The 21,454-nt window shown below is 40.0% G+C and overlaps 1 protein-coding gene across 1 annotated transcript in view; it reads right to left on the bottom strand.

Annotated features, from left to right (window-relative positions):
• Positions 1-540: 540 nt before the first annotated feature.
• Positions 541-21,454, bottom strand: part of KIAA1143 (KIAA1143 ortholog) — a 37,130-nt gene continuing 16,216 nt past the window's right edge. The window contains exon 3 of the mRNA XM_072651417.1: positions 541-1,726. Coding sequence (XP_072507518.1) covers positions 1,515-1,726 — 212 coding nt within the window. The 3' untranslated portion in view covers positions 541-1,514. The remainder of the gene's footprint in view (positions 1,727-21,454) is intronic.

The raw sequence follows: 21,454 nt of genomic DNA, 5'->3' as shown, positions 1-21,454 counted from the left end.
ACTGAATGAAAATTAAAGTTTAATTAAATTTTTATTTCTTGCCTTGAGGAATTTGCTGCCATCTTGTTCAGTTTTTAACCTATTTCCCAAATTCTCCTGCTGCTACTTTTTAGGCAGAGATCTGGTCAAGGAGCCAAAAGGGTTAATGCAAAGTAACAGAGCATCTACATCCATAACTAATTACTATAGATCACTATCTCTCAAAGTGTGGTCAACAGATCCTTTCAGGGGGTCCTTTAGGTCAAAACTATTTTCATAATACTAACATGTTTTTGTTTCAAATACAGTATATATCTACATACATAATTTAAACATACAAAAGCTCTTTGGAGGTCCTCAATAATTTTCAACAGTGGAAAGGGGTACCACAACTGTTTGAGAATCACTGCTGGAATCTATCCAAAATGTTGATGGGACACAAAGGAAAGAAGGAAATCATTTTTAAAGAATTAACCACTGGCTTAGGTTGGCAAAATCATTTACATCAGGATCTCCATTTTGTCTTTATGGATCTTGGACTCAGCTACATGGATAAACATGTCTTAGGATCAGTTTTATTTATTTACATTTTCTGCTTTTATTACATTCTTATGAGCTACATAAAACATTAACAGTTAAACCTCAAACAGCTGCAATTTCCAATCAGTTCCTTCACAAAGCTTTACATTCCCCATTAATTTTACTTCTTTTGCTGCAAAATAAGAAAATAGATTCAGGATGTTTTCTCACACCAAGAGAGTCTGGGACAATCTACCATAAATTCTTGCTGCTGTTTTAATTAGAACACAATAGATTCTTTTAGATAGCTAAATGGGATTTAGAATCCACCTAATTTCTTTTGTTGAAATGCACATTATCCTAAATCTCAAATCTTCTTTTAAAAAAAAATATATGCCACAAAGGTGTCAGTCGTTCATAAACTTACAAGGAACTTTCTAAGGTTGAAAGGTGAAGTACGACAAAAATGCCAAAAAGTTTCAAAACGTTAACAAAGCACAGACTTTAAACACATATCAAGTGAGCGAAACGATGCTTTCATGTGTGAGAGAAGTTGAGGAATTAAAGTAAAAAAAGTATTTGGCATTAACATGATGTTCATGATAATTCAAAGTAATTAAGTGAATCATGCACTTGGAAATGGGGAAAACACGGCATCTTTCTCAAGGTCATTGAGCAAATCACATAGGATTCTGGTCTCTCGGTCTAATCAATAGTTTCAAATAAATACATAGACTTCCTGTCTTTAACCTAAATGGTGATGGGTATCATGTTAGAGACATCACAAAGAAAGGAGGAGGGGGTGACGGATACCTAGGTCATGTATTCATGATCTAGCTCTTTAAGCAATCTCAATTGTTCGCTAAAATATTTCAATTACATCAAAGTTCAAATATACTCATCACCAACATATGTCATCCTTTAAAAAATAAAAAAAGTCCAAAAGAAAATGTTTAAGGAACAGCCCCAAATGCCCATGAAGGAGAGAATACAAAAGTTCAAAATATGTATAATTATTAATCTTCCTCCTCTGCATCATCAAAAGAAAGCAGGCTACTATTTTTTATTTGTTTCTGACTCTTTTTGGGAACCAAGTCCTCCTTTTTTTTTTCTTCATCTTTTTTCTTCTTTCTGGAGTTTGCTGTCAAACCCAAATATTTCTCATCAGAGCATCTCTTGGCTGGTTTTCTGAATATAATTTTTCCATCAGCTGGAGCTGGTTCTTCATCTATAGCAAAGAATAAAGTTAAAAATGTCTTTCAAGTTATTCCACACTAGCATTTTCTCTTCTTCTGGTTAAGCTTTGCATAGTTAAATAATGAACATCAAAGTTTATTTCCAAAGAAAACTAGGGATCCCAACAAAGCAAACTATGTTCAAGACACGTTCAAATCATGACTCTTTCCCCCAAGACTTCACTTCTAGGAGAAAAAAACAAATAGCAAGAAAGCAACCTAATCATAACAATTTTAAAAAATCACTTTCAGGGGATGTCCTAGAATCCAATTTTGCCTAGTTTCCTATTACTTCATTATCTATAGCACAGGAAATTCTAATTATAAAAAGGATAGTTAGGTTTTCTGTTGTTTTTTCAGTATGTGATCAGATCAATGATTTCATTGGTGTCCAGGTCTCCCTGGTGAGGAAACACCCTCTGTCTCCCAGTTCAGAAAATCAATAGTTCTATTTCTGGTCTGGGAGTACCTAGAGTGCTCATGTGACTTGGCCAAGATCACACAGTCAGTATGCATGAGAGGAGCACTTGAACCCAAGATATTCTGACTAAGGTTGCCTTCCATTTTAAATTTGTGCTCCAAAATTTTTGTTTTAAATCAGGTGGAACTCAGAATGCATTGTTCCACAGAAATATTTTTCCATATAGTAGTCAGTCTTGCAGAGCAGCTCACAAAATGCCCATTATTTATGTTTCAGAAATATGGTACTAATTACGTATAATGTAAAGATCTTTCCCACTCATTAATAGGCCTCAGATAGAGCCTATTAAGGGAAGCTTGATTAGGGGAGGCTTGTTTTGTAGGAGGCCCACACTTTTTTCTAATTGCTAATGAGGCACTGGGTCACAAGGGTTGTGAATATATATACACTCTGAGATGACATTGTGCTTTGAGGCATACTCTTTGGAAGAAGGTTCATGTGCCAGATGAGACTCTGGGTAGTCATTAAGAAGCCTCTTGGCTTTGAAAATCCAGATGTTGCTGCTTCTCTCTCTGGTAACTATGTATGTATGTAATGGTCAGACAGCTGGATCTGTCTGTTGATCTGTGATGTATGTATTGTTTATGGTCAGACAGTGTGAAGTCCTGTCTGTTGGTCTTTATTTCTCTATTGGTATATGTAATTAAAGAAGATTGCTGACACCTCAAAAGTTGCTTTCCTTTTAGAAAAGCAGATCTAAGAACCTGTGCTGGCAAATCATCCTGATTGTGTCAGGGTGCTTGCTGTTACATTATTTTATTTAAATTATACCTTGTCATTGTCATTAGAAAATGAATGTCCTCTTCCCTACCCCACTCCCACATTCATTAAGCTCCTCTATATTTTAGGGAATAGGAGAGGAATTGGGGAAGATGTTCTTGGACACTACTATTAATCTTTTACCTGTGTATAATTTTGCATTTGCAATAAGCAAAAGTACTTCTCTAAGTCAATCATTCCTTGGGTATTCTGAGGTGAGGAACAAAAGGATTTCAGAGAACTGATGCTTAGAAGAATGATTCTTGATCACTGATCAAGATCAAAACTGATCAAAAAATGACTACATTTACAATATTGAATTTACCAACGCAGATTTCAAACAAAAAGGGATTTCTAGTTAAGAAAAAATTTAATTGATCAGAATAACACTATTTCCTTAGTATGTTGGTTAGTCTCGATTTTATTGTATAATTTGTCATTTCTGTCCAAAAAGGAGGGAAAGTAAATTATGATCCAAAAAGGAGGAATAAAAGTAAATGATGGCCATTTCCCAATGGACAAGGGGTCAAAGGATACAAAATTATCAAAAGAATTATAAACTGTCATTTGAAAACGTATTCCAAGTCACTTATAAAGGAAATGTATGTTAAAACAAGGTTTCACCTTGCAACCTATAAATCAGCAAATGACCAAAAAACAGGAAGTCAGTTTTGATGAGGCTGTGGGAAGACAGCCATACTAATACACTACTGGTAGAACTGTAAATTGGTCCAACTATTCTGGGTATCACCTTACTCTTTGATCTATCCTTTCCACTAAATAAATAGCTCAAGGAAGTCAAAGACAAACAAAGGTCCAGTCAAGCAGCAGCATGCTTTGTGTAAACAAAGAAATGGAAACAAAGTGAGTGCCCATCAACTGGGAAATAGATGAAGAAAATAAGGTATATGAACGTAATGAAATGTTATTGTGCACTAAGAAATGACAAATATGGGAAATTCAGAGAAAACTGAAGATATCTATCTGTATGAACTGAAATGGAGAAAAAATAAACAGAACCAAAGGAATAATATATAAAATGACTACAATAAACATAAGTGAAACATAAACTAGAAGCCAAATTCTAAATATTTTAAAAAATAATAATAATGGTCCCAGAAAACAGAAAAGGAAATACATCTCCTTCACACCAGAGAGGCAGGCTACTAATAGCAGCTAGCATTTATTTTGTGCTTTAGAGCTTGAAAAATCGTTTACAAATATTAATTCATTTTATCCTCAAAACAACCCTAGGAAGTGTTATTATCTTTACTTTTACAGATGAGTTAAACTGAGCAGTCTGACTCGCCCAGGATCCCACAGCTAGAAAGTAGCTGAAGCAATATCTGAATTCAGGTCTTCCTCCCTTCAGGTCCAGTGCTCCATCTACTGGACTATCCAGCTGCCCAACTAGGGTAGAATGTTGTAGACATTATCAGAAGTGGTCATTGTGTTAGATGTTTACATTCAATTCTGTGGTTTGGGGTGGGTGAGGGGAGTACCTCCAGAAACTTATAAAGACAAAAGGCATCAATATTTTTTAAAAAGTAATGTTAAAAATAAAAACTAAAAACAAAACAAATGCAGTCCAATGTTTTTAAGAGTTATGAAATTATTAATTTTATATACTTGGGATGATACTTTTCCAGGCACTAACAATTTCAACAGAAGTCCAGTCATGCAGATAAAAAAAGTACTACTCTTGACTTGGCAGGGTAGGTGCACTACATTTTGAATTATGTGATTTTCTAGTGTTCTTTTTTTTCTAGTAAATGAGGATGAGATTGCAATCTGTTTTCAGCAAAGGAAAGAATCCACACCATGTGTGTAAATAAAGATTACCTAGGTCTAAGAAACACCTGATGATCTAAATAAATCTTTCCTTTGGTTTCTTAAGATTATTTATAATAGCATTCCATGTTTTCTTCTGTTATTTGAGAATAACATTTTGGAAAACAATAGGCACTGGGTAGAGGAAAAGACTAAGATGACAAAATAAAAGTAGGAAGCATTTTTGACCTTGAGCTTTGGTTGCATCTGGTTCTTTGTGACACTATTTAGGGTTTTTTTTTGGCAAAGACAACTGGAGAGGTTTGCCATTTCCTTCTCTAGTTCATTTGACAAATGAGGAAACTGAGACAAACAGGGTTAAGTGACTTGCCCAAGGTTGCACAGCTAGTGTCTGAGACTAGATTGGAACGCAAGTCCTCCTGACTCCAACACCAGTGCTCTACCCACTGTGTCACCTAGCAGTCCTCAGTTCAGTTTTAAAAAGGAGAGTAGCACAGTGGAAGGAACACAGGCTCTGGAGTTAGGATAACTGGACTCAAATCCTGACTCAGCCTGACAAATGCCTGAGGCTGATTCTTGGCTAAGCTCACTACACTTTGCATCTGTTCATACAGCTCTTCCCATACTTCTCTGTATCCACTGCACATACCATGTCTTACAACACAGTACTATTTCATTGCATTCATGGACTACAATTTGTTTAGCCATTCCCCAACTCATGGGCATCTACTTTGTTTCTAATTCTTAGCTATGCTGATCATTGCTGGAGTGTATGGGGATTCTCTTCTACATCACTGGTTTCCTTAGGGTATAAGCCCAGGATTGGAGCCTGGTTCCATGGGTGTGGACATTTTAGTCACTTTATTTGCACATTTCCAAACTGCTTTCCATTTCACAGTTCAACCAATGTTAGTGTGCCAATCCTTCCACAGCTCCTCCAATATGAGCTGTTGTCATTTTTGGTTGTTTTTTTCTATGAATAATATTTTTCCAAATTACATGTAAAAGTAATTATTAACATTCACTTTTTTAAAAAATTGAGGTCCATATTCTCTCCCTCCCTCCTTTTTCCCCTTGAGATGGCTCTGGAGGAGAAGTGAGGCTGGTGACCTGCATAGCCTTCACTCACTCAAAACAAAGTCAAGTGCAAGTCATGTTATCATTTCTCTGATGGCATTTCTTTGGCAACAAAGGACAAACACAATGCTGTGAGTAGATGCAGTTGGCTGAATGGGACCCAGCTAGCTGGGTAATACTGCTTCTCCTCTCCTGTCTACCTCCCCCTCCCCTTACTTCTCCTCTCCAAAGGAAGGTAAATTTGGATGGCAAAAAAGATGCCCATTTGACTTGTGTTTTACTGGCTAGTTTCCTTTCCTTCCCTTTCCTTTCCCCTGTCCCATCCTGTCCTGTCCTTTCCCAAAACCTTAAACTTACTGCACTCTGAAGCTGAGACACCAATTGGCCCCTGCCTAAGGGCTCTTCTGGACCCTCCTAGCTCTAGAGTGACCAGCTGTTGGTGTTTCCCTCCCAGCCTGAAGTCTTTCTTTTTCTTGGCCTCATTAAAGGGACCATTGAATAGAACAGGTCTATTCAATGAATGGGTGTTGCCTCACCCTAAGTGAGTACTCGCAAAGACCTTGGACTAAAAGGCCCAAGGTCTCCAAGTGCATCCTGGGTCATTTCCAGTCATCCTGATGAATTCTGGTCACTGGATTTAGATGACTCTGGAGGAGAAGTGAGGTTGGTGACCTGCACAGCCCTCCCTCACTCAAAACAAAGTCAAATGCAAGTCATGTCATTATTTCTCTGATGGCATGGTCTTCTCCAGCAACAAAGGACAAACACAGTCCTTTCCCCCCTTCCTAAAATGGTAAGCAATTTGATGAAGGTAATACATGTGTAATCATGCAAAATATATTTCTATATTAGTCAAGTTGTGAAAGAAAACACAGACAAAAAAACCCATGAAAAATAAAGGTGAAAAATAGTATGCTTCAATCTGCATTCGGACTCTATCAGTTCTTTCTCTGAATCTGGATACCATTTTTCACCATGAGTCCTTTGTAATTGTCTTGGATCACTGTACTGCTGAGAGTAACCAAGTCATTCATAGCTGATCATCATACAATCTAGCTATATTCTGGTTCTGCACATTTCAGTTTGCATCACTTCATGTAAATCTTTCCAGGTTTTTCTGAAATTCTCCTGCTGGTCATTTCTTATCACTTTTGCAAATTTGCAGGATATGAGATAAAACCTCAAGGTTGATTTAATTTATGTTTCTCTTATTATTAGTGATATGGAACTTTTTTTATCTGGATGTGAATACTTTGAAGTTCTTTTGAGAATTGTTGATATCTTTTGACCATTGATTTATATGGGTACAGCTATTAGTTACATACAAACTCACATACATATACATATGTATGTATGTATGTGTGTGTGTATATATAACTTGGATCCCAAACCCTTATCAGAGAAGTTGGATATAAAGGTGGTGTTGTTTTTTTCCATTTAACCATTCCCTTCTTATGTTAAGTGCATTAATACTGACAGTTTATTTAAATAGTTGTTTGAATTTTTAAAAATAAATACAATCTAACATTCCTTCATTTTAAAAAATCACAAGCGTCCTTTTAGGATCTCTTTCACACAAATAGAAACTCAATTGTCATGCTTAAAGCGGAAAACTGAAATTCTATAGATTCAGTATCCTTCATCCTACTTGAACCAACAGAAATCAAGACCTGAACTTGAATTAAGAGAACAGGAGCCTGTGTCTGTGCTTGAAAACAATACCTTACCATGATGTAGTGGAAAGAGCATGAAACCTGAAGTCCAGAGAGACCTGGGTTTGAATACTGCCTCCGACACTTACGTGGTCAAATCAGATAAGGCTCCCTTAGCCACAGTTTCCTCATCTGCAAAATAGGGTTAATAATCTGTGCTATAATGAAGATCAAATTAGCTAATTAATAGATGGAAAGCACTTTGCAAATCTGGAGGCACCATACAAACAACAGCTGAAATTATGAAAAGACAGAGGAAGTATCACAAGCAGGCTTCATTTCTGAACAATTTTGGTAAATGTAAAAACCAGAAGTATGAATCAAAACCCAGAGTCTGGTATTTCTAGCAGGTTACCATTTAGAGAATTTATAGGTGACAGAACATTTAAGAATCGCAGCATTACTGGACAACACATTTTTCTTAACTATATAAAAAAAACATTTTTTAAAAAGAAATAAAAAAAGTCAGTCATGTAATAGAAGCTTCCAGGTGACAGAATAGCAGTGTCTGACTAGTCTAGGGCTTATTGATTCCAATTTAATGACATATACTGTGCCCTCCTAACAGTATTATCACTATATTTATTACAAATGACTCAAGGCAAAGGAATCAGTGGCAGTGCTGAAATAAATGGTGAATATTTTTTAAATGAACTCCAAGGTGGTGGAAGGCTGGGCTTAACTAGTCATAGCAACCACAAAGCTACTTGGGTGAGGGGCTCTAGCTGAAAATAGTGATTTTTCACTGCTTTTCTCACTTCCAGTCTATGCCCCCCTCTCCCTACTTTCTAATTTCCTTTCTAAGGAAAAGAATCTAACATTTAATGACACTTTTCAGAGATCAGAAATGAGTCTGGTTTTTAGCTGTCACTAGAAAGCTAAGAAAAACTGTGCCACTCAATTAATCTGGGTCGACACTGTATAAGCCTAAATAGGCTGTGAATATATGTGCTCTTTAAACATATAATAGGGACATGTATCAACTGTTGTGATACATCAGTATCACACTGATCAACTCTTGTGAGCTAGGCCGCCCTCCTCAGCCTCCTGTTCACTCTTCAAATTCTGATGTGATTTCCATTTGTGGACAGAGAGATCCTTGGGTGCTGATCTACTCCTTGGACGCTTTCCTCCGCTGGCCTTTTGCCCATACCCATTCACTCTGGATCAGTCCTCCTGATTCAGTCTCCCAACGTCTTCCGGTCAGCTCACTTAATCCTGGATACGTAGCATGAGGGACCAAATCTAATATTTCTGTATTAATGTTCTAAAGCTAACAAAAATGAGGGAAGACAGATGGAAGAGAGAGAGACAGAGAGAGAGAAAGAAGGAGAGAAGAAGGAGAGAAAAACAGAGAAAATGGCTAATACTGAAGAGAGAGCCAAACCACGGGCCCCTTCTTCACCCAAAGGGCCAGTCCCTAAAGCTTGGTCATCAATGCCTCTTCACTAGCAGCAGCACGTAGGGGAAAAGGACTCAGCTCAATTCCTTTTTATCCAATCAATTTCTAAAATATTCCTACAAGGCTTCATCTGAACTAACAGACACAGATGATTCCAGTAAGAATTTTCTCTTCCAACAGGAGTAAGAAGAACCTTGCTCTGGAGTTGGGAAACCCCAGTTTGGATCCTGACTCTGACTCTGATTGATGCTCATCAGGTAGATAATCCTGGATAAATCACAGCTTCTGTGGCTTTATTTTCCTCATCTAAGAAATCAGACAGAGTAGATGACCTTCCCTTTAACTGTATGATCTTATGTCCTAAACAGACCCAGGCCTTCCTACATAATACACTGATATACTCTACATATGGTACACATATTTAATAAAAAACATTACTAAGCATGAAAAAATCCATCAACGAGCACTTATTATGCGCCTACTGTATGGTGGGTGTTGTGCAAAGTGCAAGAAATACAAAGAAAGGCAAAAGAACCTCTGCCTTACAAAAGCCCACATTCTAATGAAGGGTCAATTGAGTAAACTGTTTTATTTTGAAATTATTTTAATTGGTGCTTTCTGTTTTTATATCACATTCCCTTCTGAATATACCCATTCCCTACACCCCTACTCCCCATGCAGTGAGAACAAATTGACGTTTTTAACTTGGACAATTCACTTCCATAAAGGACAATCAAAATTTGTTATTGCATCAAGCAATGCATTTGATCATAATTCATATGTAATATGAAAGCTCATCTGAATTAGTCTCCTGGATGAGCATCAGGTGTTGGAACTGATCCAAGAAACTGACCCCATGAGCAGGTCAATACAAGGCATTAGACCAAAGACAGAAAGATGGAGTCACATGCCTCCAAAGAGGAGGCAGCTCAGAGACTATTTAATCATTCATCAATCTAGATGTTTCCTGGTACTTTTTGAGACCAATGGTCTGCCATTTTAAAAGCAAACCACACAGGTAGATGATGAAAATGGTGAGCTTCTTCCTTGTGAAGGTAGCCCTGGCCATGCAGGCACAGAATACAAGGTCAAATCCTGAATATCAAATTCCATAGAGGCACTGGTCCCATTTCACACTAGGTGGCAGTCTCTTCTTGGGATGGTTCCATCCCATGGTTACTAGATGGATGAAACTACTGTCAGTGAGATCACTCAATAGCAGCAAGCAACAACTCATCTTTTCTAGAGGAAAGGTCATGTTACCATGTCCAGGCACAGGTGAATTCATGATCCAAATAGTCATCTTATCACAGTCCCATCTGGTTATGTAGGCATCTTTATTAAATTCAGAGGTTCAGGAGCCTAGGGGTGTTGGTGTGGGGGAGTTACAACTTGTACATCTTCAGCCCCATAAGCGTCTCTTCCTTATATCTGTCCTTAACTTGCAGCTCACTAGCCAGACAATTCATCTAAGCTGTAGGTGACAAGGTAAGTAGGTCTAACTGTCCAACCAGACCTAATGGATGGCAGATAAACTGCCTTTAATTATGATCACAGATTGAATGGGGGTTAAACTAGTACAACTCTACCATGATCCCTTACTTTGGGTACTGCTGATAAAGAACCCAATGAGCTTCCATTAATTGGGAAAGAAGTGCTTATCTAGGTTAATACATAGGATGCTAATGGGATAACAGGCTCCATTTTTATGTAGTTGGGGCCTCAGGATGTGGCAACCCTGAAGCCTGCTTATGCTCCTGGCTAGGAGCAGAAGGCCTGCTCTTGGCATTATTCTATATGTGCCATTTCCATCTGATAACAGATTGAACTGAACTTGGTTGGCCTCATGGGATAGGGAAGCAGATACAGCACTATGGTGGCCAAGATGGGCCAAAAGGCCTCTCAGTGTCTATTGAGAAATATACAGCATTATATCAGAAATTAGTTTCCAGTGTAACCAGATTTTTTTTGGGGGGGGGGAAGGGAGAGGAATATAACTGGTGGCTCTGCTCAGTAACTCCTAAATCCAGAAGCTCAATGGATGCTTCTGTCTTTCCCCAAAAGCAACCTCCCAAAAGCCCCATAAGGCATCACTGCCTACCATCAAAATCTCAAGTGTTACTGGATCAAGAGGAGCATAAAGACCTAGTGGTACAGCTGCTTAGATTGCTTCCTGAAGATGTTAGGTGATTCAATGATGGGTCTCCTCCAACCCCAAAAGCCTTCCCAGTGGCCTGGCTGATCAGGCAAAGCAGAATGTTCAGGTGGGGCACTAGGCTGGCATTAGAAACTGAATAAATTCATCAACTACTGTACCCATTTTGTGTTGTAAAGAGGCACCATGTACAAACAACTTCTTAACCAAGATACACTGCTCCACTGTGACCCTGTATGCTAATGCCTAGGAATATAAAGGCATGGTCCTGCATTTCTAAGGGTCCAATCTTCATCCTCTCCCTCGTGTGCCACAAGGGCTCAGAAGGCATTACTCACTGTGTTTTCTGCTGGCTCAGTCACACAGCCTTCACTACCCAGTGTGCCTGACTGATATCGGCAGGTCAAGATGATCTATGACCCTTTTAACCAAGCTAGGACAAATTGCTAGAGAATGAAGATGACCCTGGGGTAGGACAGTGAAGGTGTGCTGCTGCCCCTGCTAAGTAAATGATAACAGCTTTTGGTGATTAAGAGGGACAGAGGACTGAAAAGAATTGAGCCAAATGTATCTGTGGTGCCAAGTTCGGTACCTGTCTGCTCCAGGAGGGAAACAGCATCAGAAAAAGGAGAAATCGAGGTCATGACCAAGCTGAGTTTGGGGCAGTCTAAATTCTGCATCCATGGTTCTTGTACACATTAAGTTCAAAATGGGTGGGGGGGGTGTCAAAGGCACCATAATTCCAGGCGTTTGTCAGTTTTTGATAGTCTGTCCCTGGACCAGATAATGCCTTTTAGAGTTGGCAACGTGATGAGGAAGGGGGAGCTATAGAACTCTGTTAAGCTCCTTAGCCTTAGTCTGGGATCCAATATGAGAGCTGTCCCACTAACCTAATATATCAATACCAACCATGTTAATGGAAAGAGAAGAAATGACAACTTTCTTGAGGAGAGGCCCCCCCTGTTCCTGCTACTAACCTCATAGGATATATTTCCTTCTATATTTCTTCTACCACATCTTCCCTGTATCTTCCTGCCTTGATTGGGGATCCTCTGAATAAATCTGCATTCCCTGTGATAATCTAAAAACCTCACAAAATACTGAGTGTTCCTCTTACTCTAACAGATGGTTCTTGATGAGGAGTGGTTTCTGTTGGACCACTCACAGCTCCCAGGTCCCTTAATTAGGGCATCAGTTCCTTGGCTGAGGATGCAAAGTTAGTGGAGATCAAGGTATAGGAGTGGAACAGAAAACTGGGTAGGATGTTGCCTATACCCTTGAGTCTTCCAGGATGTTTCCTAAAATAGCATCATCTTCCTCCTCTGACCTTTTTCCTTTTCCAGATGAAATAATTCCCATGTCCATTTAGTGGGCTGACTATATATCATTTCCTTCATAATGCCACAATCTAGCAAGAAGACAAATATGCTCCTGAAGGATATTTCAGAGGGCTCTCCTCTTCTTCTGCCTGTAGAAGAAGGGTTGTTGCCTGGCAAGAGGAATCACAACCCATCTCTCTTCACTAGGCTAGAATTTTTTCTAGTTCTTCTTGACATGTGATCCTTGCACAAATATACTGAGTGGCTGTTTATCCTGAGGTCAGAAAGCATGATTCCCTTTTGAAATCCAAGGATGGCTTCTACAGTGGAGTCCTGACACAGGTGATAAGTGGCAATTTACTGGCCTTGGCAGCTTGAGGACTCTAGTGCTGGGAACCCAGTGCCAGCCATCACTGGTATGTATTCAATCTATTATTTCCTTTTCCTTGAGATGCCGTATTTCCTCCTCTACTGAATGAATGCTGTGGTCTGACAGGTTTTCTGTGGTACCCAAATACAAATCAGCATTCTTGCCAAAAAAAAAAAAAAATCTCTATCCACCTGAGGGAAAACATGGAGCCAAGAGGGATGTGTATCTTGACAACAACATAGGAGGCATCTTGAGCAAAGGCTCCAGGGGCTATAAGCTCAGCCTGATGGAGAAAAATGCTCTCTACACATGAATCAGAGCCCTCAAGGTTTTGTTGGATCTTTTCTTAATTTTTTTAGCCAAATTCTGGGATTCAGCCTGAGTGTTGTTTTACTTGTCCTTAAATTGCTATTACTTTGCCCTCCCTGGGGAAGGCAGGGTGGGATTGTGCCACTTGATTCCTAACTATAGGACAAACCTAATATGGATAACCAGTGCCACTGTGGTGACCAATAAGGAGGAGGCCTGAATAAGGTCACATGACAGAAATTGCCCTCCCAGATGTCCCTGTTCCACATGTGGAACTACACTCCTTTCATACTAGGGAATGGCCCTTAACTATCAAAATCTGATGGGATTTTTAATTAATCAAGCAGTTAAATCCTGTCACTTTAATCACCAAGCATGGGAGTTTTTCAGCCCTGGAGCTACACATGATTGGAATGTCTTATCCTTGTGCTCAGTGAGTAGTCTTAAGATTCCTTCCCCCTCCTTGACCTTTCAGCCTCTCCCTCCACTTGTTCCTCTCCTTTTGCTAATTTAGCTGGTGTGATGAGCTAAATCACCAGCCCACCTCACTGTCCACTCTTTGCTGTCATCCTGAATACCACTGCAGGTCAGTAGTTATTGTTCAGTCTAACAATACTCATCATCCCATGGGGTCATGCATAAGACTCAGGTCATCTGTCCAGAACAAGTACCAGTGTTATCTGACAGCTCCACCCAGGCAGCTCCCAAGCCCCCACCAAGCTAGAATGACCTTCCCTCTCAACTTCCCCATGTGGCCAACACAGAAAAACTACGGCTCTTGAAACAACCATAGCCTATGCCACACTAAGTCCCCATGGTGAGAGGAGCACTATTTAAGGGCCTAAGCTACTTTTTTCTTAAAAGATATTGAGACTATCCTGGAGATATAATTGGCCTGGAGATTTAAACAGAGCCTGACTGCGAGAAAACAAAAATCTTGCAAAGTCAAGAGCTCCTCCCTCAGGCTGCTGACAGACACCAGCAGAGGAATGGAGGCCCCCCAAGGTCCACCTCCTATCGGTACAGGTTAGAATCAGGTTGCTTCCACTGCATACTAAGTGGTAAAATAGACTTGAAGTCAGGAAGACTCAGGCTCGATTTGGGCCTCAGACACTCCCTGTGTGACTTAGGCAAGTCATCTAATTTTTCTCAGGCTCAGTTTCCTCATCTATAAAATGGGGATCTAGCTATTGATTCTGTTTTCAGAGTTTTCTGTGTAGTCTAACAGTCTTTGGCCTCTCTCATTCCTTCTTCATGATTCATGTTTTCCATGTCTTTCACAATACTCATCTGTTTCCACCTTTTCATTGAAGTCATATCAAAGGATATGCTGATTTAATCTGGAGAAATCCAATTCCTTCTAGATTTTTTCTACTTCATCAGCTGCAGAAGGTACTGGTGCATAAACAACTATTTTCCACAGATGTCTTTTTGCAAATACACATCATACATGACCTTGCAAAGTGAGATGAGCAAAGTATCCATGAACGCTATGTTTCTTGTTGCTTTGAAGCACATGATAAACCAAGTCATCTGATTCCTTTATTTACCTTTCCAAGAAGAGCAGAGGAGCCATCCTTCTATTTGAAGACAACTTCCTTCTTTCTTCTAGTTTCATTTATGGCCAGAACATCAAATTTAATACGATTTAGGTCAAAAAGTTATGTATGTACTTGTTGGTCAGTGGATAAGGAGCTCACATTTGGAGTACCAACAACCAAATTAAAATTATAGGTGGCCTAAAACCTGTGTCATTCTTAGCACACTGAACCCCATGTCTACCCTTCTGCCACCATCAGTTCACATGCCAGAAGAGGAGTAAGGACTTGGGGTCATTTTTATTTGTTTCATGAGGGGTCATGGTCAAAAGAATTCATCACCAAGTAACCAATGTTACTGAATGGTATATTTTATTTAATGTATTATTTAAGATGAACTATTTACATATTCTTACTTCAACTTTGGTATTTTCTCTTTACATTTTTGTTTTAGGAGCATTTTAAAATCTTTACCCACATCAAATTAAGGGCTACCATCAAAAGAATGGTAACTAAAGCATTTGAGTTTCTTTGTTTTATAAAAGGTTCACTGAAAAGGCTTCACCGTATTATCCATTTACAACTGATAACATGTAGAAAATGTCTGATAGCTTTTTCTCTAAGAATAATTATTCACTTGCCAATGCAAACATAAAATGGTTCTTTAATTACAGTCCCTCTATTTCTACACACCTTTTCTCTATCTCCATTACAAACAATTCAAGACTCCAAGACTGAAGCACCTCCCACCAAGGCATTCATGGTTTACAGCTTGGAGAATATTCGGCAAATGCTTATGTTGAGTCAGCTAACAGTGCACTGTACCCTACAACTCCTGCCAAAACATAGGGCTATCATCATTTTAAATTAAAGTATGGACCACAGTATCTTGAAAATCTTTTCTTTAAACACTGGCATGCTAAATCATACTTTCATGTCCTCTAAAGCACAATCAAACGGAGGAACCAGATGGCCCAAAGGGACCCACAATGTTTTACCATCCTAGAGCTCAATGTGTGCTAGAACACTGCCCCCAAACAGTTGAAATCTCATATCTCTGAGCTGCTCCATATGAAATGATCTGACTTTTTCATCCAGTTATTAGTGGGAAAGTGTTCATACTGAAAAAACAAACTATTAGCGAGGCAAAGTGGGGGAAGTTTAAGCTGGGGGCCAGACCTGAATCAGCTCTTCAGTTAAGGATGCACAGATATAGAACCAAACTAGGAAAGAAGCATTTTAGCAGAGCACAGCAAAGCATCACCTAACATGACAAACTGAAAGAAAAGCTGATCTCTAAGGAGGTAACTAGTTCGCATATAATTAATCCATTCCTTTGATTTTTATTTCGAGGAGACTGAAGACTGACCACTGGAACTTTTAGTATGACATAAATCAGGCTAGAAAAATATTGTGTATTTTTTTCCTATTTCAAAATAAGGTGAATTCTTCCTTCAAATGCTTACACTTACAGGTATATGGTGTTTCTAAGAGGGCCTCAACATGAGAACTGTGGCCATTCACCCTGAAAGGTTACATTCTAACAAACAGAAAATATAAATACATTTTATACAGATGTGGTGGAGCAGAAGAATAATTCACATTTATTATTTACGTTGTAAATAATTTTTTAAATTCCTTCAGAAAAAATAACATTTTGAATCATGGGCTTTTCATTAAGAGGCACCCAAAAGACTTTTCAAGACACAAACAGAATTCACAACCAAAAAGGATGTGGCTGCCTTATTCAAAAGCTGGACATGAAGCAACCCCTGCTGGTTATTCCTGACAACCAAAAACATCATTCCTTAATTGTGTAAACGATTTAGGACATTCGGAAGGAAGCTTCCTATGGCTCCTGGAATTTTTCCCAAAATAAATATCATATTTTCTAGAAATAATAAAATCAATCAGTCAAGTAGCATGTTAAATGCCCACCATGTACCAGGCATTGAGCTGAGCACTGGGCATAAACAGGAAAATAAATAATAGACCATGGCCTCAAGGAACTCATAGTCTAAGGCGGGGATAACATGCAAAGGGCTAAATATGAACAAGATAGAGACAGGCTGAATTGGGGAGAATCTCAGAGGGAAAGGACAAAGATGAACGAAGACATGAGGAAAGAGACAAGAAGTCCCGTCACTTATTAGTGCAAGACTAACTGCTGCTCCCTCAGGGTCACCACTGCTCCTCCACACAGACAATGGACAATTGCTTTTCTGTGCATTTCTCATTCTCATGTTTATCAGGTGTACCCCACATGGAGCGCTTCTGACCAAGAAGGGATGGCAAGAAGTAAGAGGAGCCTTTAAAGAGTCTCCAGAAATAAGAAGCCTTATTGCCCATGGAGCCTTAGCAGAGGTTCATTGCTAACCCAAGTGCAACAGTGAAGAGAAAAGACAGATGATTCCATCTCCCTGCCTCCGCCAGCTGCCCCTGCAGTTCAGGGAGGAACAGAAGCATCATCACTGCTTTCAGGGAAGACCTGTGGTTTTCAGTATCTAGGACAAGTGGACTAGCTGACAGAGAGGATGACGTAGGGGAGGGGGCGACCTCTCTCCCGTGGCCCAACCATTGTTCTACATCGGCACATACTTAACTCTTTCCTTCTTTAATCGATGCAGAGTTATACAAAATCATTTCTATCCTTTATAAATCAATGGCTTGGTCTAAAATGTTACTTCAGAATCTACTGAAAAGCATCCTAGCAAAACTGTCAAAATGTTGCATGTAAAACAGCATGATCAAACAATCAGATCAAATCCAATATAACTGTACTTTCAATGAAACTATTAACCATGGAAGCCCTTGAATGCACAGATGCCAGACAGAGGTGGGGGCAAGAGAAATGAGAGTGATCCCTTCTTCTCAGGCCCCCGAACCAGTGGGAGAGCTACCATGGTCTGACCACCCCTGCTCATTAACCATGGGCATGATGACGCCAAAGAACTATGGGAGCTGGGAGGAACAAAGAAACCATGGTTACTAAACAGAACCAGAAAGCTCTGATGAGACACAAAAAATACTCATTTGGGGGAATCAGCACTCCTCTTTATCTGTGAGGAAAGCCCCCCTCAACTGTAACTCATACAACTGTTTTCCTGGCATCATTTATGGGGCATGTTCTTCTTGTTATTTTGACCATCAATTCCTGAATTATCTATGCTGAAGATTATTTTTTTAAGTTTCTTTAAGAAACAATGATAGGAAATGTGTATGTATGTATTATACATGTACTTATGTAATTTACATACATTTTTTGGTCCAGATCTGTGATTTCACTGGTGTGAGGAACTCCAGGTATAGAAACTCCCTCCACCAAAAAAATGACCAACTTCTCGGTAATTTGCAGTCTTAGGGACTTGTCTGGGACCCTGAGAGGTTAAGTAATTTATCCAGGGTCATAGAGCCTGGATGTATTAGGGGCTGGATTTGAACTCAGATCTTTCTGACAAAGTAATTTTCCTTAAGTGCCTATCTGATCATATCCCTCCTCAAACTGCAGTAGCTCCCTATTTCTTCTAGGACAAAGAGACTCCTCTGTTTGGTTTTTACATTCCTTCACACCCTGACTCTAATCCATCTTTCCAGTCTCTCTGTCTTTGTCTCTCTCATTCATTTATACACATACAGATACACACACACACAGAGTCAGTGGTACAGTGGTTAGAGCACTAGGCCTGGAATCAGGAAACCCTGAGTTCAAATTGGAACTCAGATACTTACTAGCTGTGTGAGGCTAGGAAAACCACTTAATCTGTTTTCCTCAGTTTCCTCAATTGTAAAATGGGGATAATACTAGCATCAACCTCAGTGTTGTTGTGAAGATCAAATGAGATAATATTTGTAAAAATTGCTTAGGCCAGTGCCTGGTACATAGTAGGCTCTACACAAATGCTTATTTCTTGCTGTCTGTCTCTGTCTCTCTCTCTCTATGTGTGTGTCTCTGTAAATGTGTATATATGCAAACACACACATATTTACTCATGGAGACAAGGGACTGCTTCATTTTTTCATCTTTGTATTTTGGCACCTAGCCCAGTGCCCGGCACATACCAGGGACTTCACACATGCTTGTTGATAGATCCCTGACTCCAAGCTCTACCCACTCTGGCTGAGTCTCTAGAAACATGTCACCATATGAAAAACATAAACATTACTCATGCTTGTTGGTAAAAGGAGGAGAAACAAAGCATGGAAGTCAGACTAAATGGTCAGCTCTAGCACTGCGGCACAGCTCTAATTGGCTACGGGATTCTATTCTTGCACCTTCTAAATTGGTAATGAAATAATTTCTTATGGGCAGAAAATCCTGCAGAAATTCAATTTTTGAGGCAGCAGTCAAAATTCCATCTCTGAAAATGAATGCAGGCCATTCCCTGGGATCATTGTTCCAATATGAGATTCATTAGACACCGTGATGTGGGACATGAAATAGGTGACCTCTGCCTGCTGAAGATGAGAAACCAAAAGCTCTGGCCTGACTCTCATTTTTAAACCTCATGTACTCACAGAGTTAATGAGGATTTTCAAGTCTTGACTAAGTGCCTCTTATAGGGAACAACTGAATGAGCTAAAGTTACGGGGAGCCCAGTGATATTTATCCATGCTTCAAAATCTCCTATCAGGTCAGAAGCGCTTTATAAAGCAGATCAATCATTAGACAAAGAAATAGGGACCTTGGCCAGGGAGAAGGCAGATTAGCCGTGGAGTTACAAAGAGGCCTAAATGACACTTGACTGGGCTTCTGGCTTGTTATTCCCACAGCAATGTAGCTCAGAAAGGTGTGTGTGTGTGTGTGTGTGTGTGTGTGTGTGTGTGTGTGTGTGTGTGTGTGTGTGTGTGTGTGTGTGTGTGTGTACACTCACATGTATATATATTTGTATGTATGTGTATATGTATGTATATCTCAGAAAGGATGTATATACATATACATATATACACATACACGTAACACACACATATGTATCCCATAGATAACAGGACATAGCTAGGTGGCAAAGAGAATAGAGCACTGGGCCTAGAATTGGGAAGCCCTAAGATCAAATTCAGCCTCAGATCCTAACTAGACCCTGGGTACAGTCTTCTGTCTGCCACAGTTTTCTCATCTGTATAATGGGGATAATAATAGCACCCACCTCCCAAAGCTAGTGTAAGGATATAATAAGTCAATATTTGTAAAGCACGTTGTAAACCATAAAGTGCTACATAAATGCTTCCTAGTACTAGGAGGGGGCATGGGGTTGAATGGGACAAGGAAAACAAAGTAGAAGAAAAATTCTAGCCAGGCCAGTGATTAAGTCTGGAGCATACTGACTCAGGAAAGCTGAGAAGCCACAAAGAAAGGGAAGGGCAGCTGCCAGCATCATGTGTTTTTTACTCTTCCCTTTAAACCACTTTATCCTGGGTCTCCTGGAACAAGTGGATGAAAAGCTGGCCTCAGGGCTAAGAAAACCCAGGACAAATCCTGCCCTTGATGCATATTGGCTGCGTGACTCTGGATAAGCCAATTTACCTCTCCTCTGTGCTCTAAGCAGCTCTCTAAGACTCCAAGTGGCAGAGAAGGTGCTGACCAGCACTTCCTCATCTGGGAGGTCCCTCTCCCATGGAATTCGCAGGCCTGGCCAGCCCTTCTCCCTTCTGATCACCAGGCAGGTAGAACTAGAAAGAGGAAGGTTGGTTATCAATTCTAGCCACCCTGACTTTGATGTCAGAATAAAATGTATTTTATTAATTTTCTTTTGTGTGTGTTCATCCTTCGTTGCCGAAGACCATGCCATCAGGGAAATGATGACATGACTTGCACTTGACTTTGTTTTGAGTGAAGGAGGGCCGTGCAGGTCACCAGCCTCACTTCTCTTCCAGAGTCATCTGAATCCAGTGACCAGATATTCATCAGGATGACTGGAGATGACCCAGGATGGGGCAAATGGGGTTAAGAGACTTGCCCAAGGTCACATAGCTAGTGAATGTCAAGTGTCTGGGGTGAGATTTGAACTCAGGTCCTCCTGACTCCTGCACTGGTACTCTATCCACTGCACCACCTAGCTGCTTAATTTTCTTTTATAAATGAATGAGAGAGACAGAGACAGAGAGACTGGAAAGATAGTTTAGAGTCAGGGTGTGAAGGAATGTAAAAACCAAACAGAGGAGGCAGAGAAAGAAGACCACAGTCCCTTGTCACTATGGGTACTTGCTAGCTAAGTGACAAGCTCAAAGTTTCAAGTCCTGAGCATATTCAAAGGGAACAAGGAAAGAGGCAGGATTATAATAAACCCATCACACATTAATCCAATTTCACATCCTGCTATCTTGTCCACATCGCACAGAAAGGTAATAAAAAGAAAATTAATTTCCACTTAGGTGAAATGGGATAGCACAGAGTTATGTGCCCAACAACCTTGAAGAGAATGTAGTCAACAAGCCAGTAAAGGGGCACTGGGCATGAGGTCTTCAGGAGAGTGGCATCTTTCCATGGGTGGCATGTCCACATCAAAGAATAAGGCCATTAACCATCTATTTTTTCCAACCAGGCCTATGAGATTCATTGGTATAGGGAGCTGTGTCAACCCCATTGGGTGCTTTCTGTGTCCCTGGCAAAGAACTCTCTTTTCTGATGCTGGTCGGTGCCTGCTCTGTAGCTTAGAGACCTGCCCAGAGTCTCCCAGGGAATGTATGCCTAAAGCAAGCCTGGAATCCGGTCTTCCCAACTCCAAGGTTGGCTCTCTGACCACTCTACCACGCTTCTTTCCCCCACACCAGGGGCTGCTGTTGTCTTCTCTGCCACTTGTTGTCAGTCTACCAA

Source organism: Notamacropus eugenii, chromosome 3 (genome assembly GCF_028372415.1).
Source record: "Notamacropus eugenii isolate mMacEug1 chromosome 3, mMacEug1.pri_v2, whole genome shotgun sequence".
Taxonomy (NCBI): Eukaryota; Metazoa; Chordata; class Mammalia; order Diprotodontia; family Macropodidae; genus Notamacropus; species Notamacropus eugenii.
This window is presented reverse-complemented; position numbering and strand designations above follow the sequence as displayed.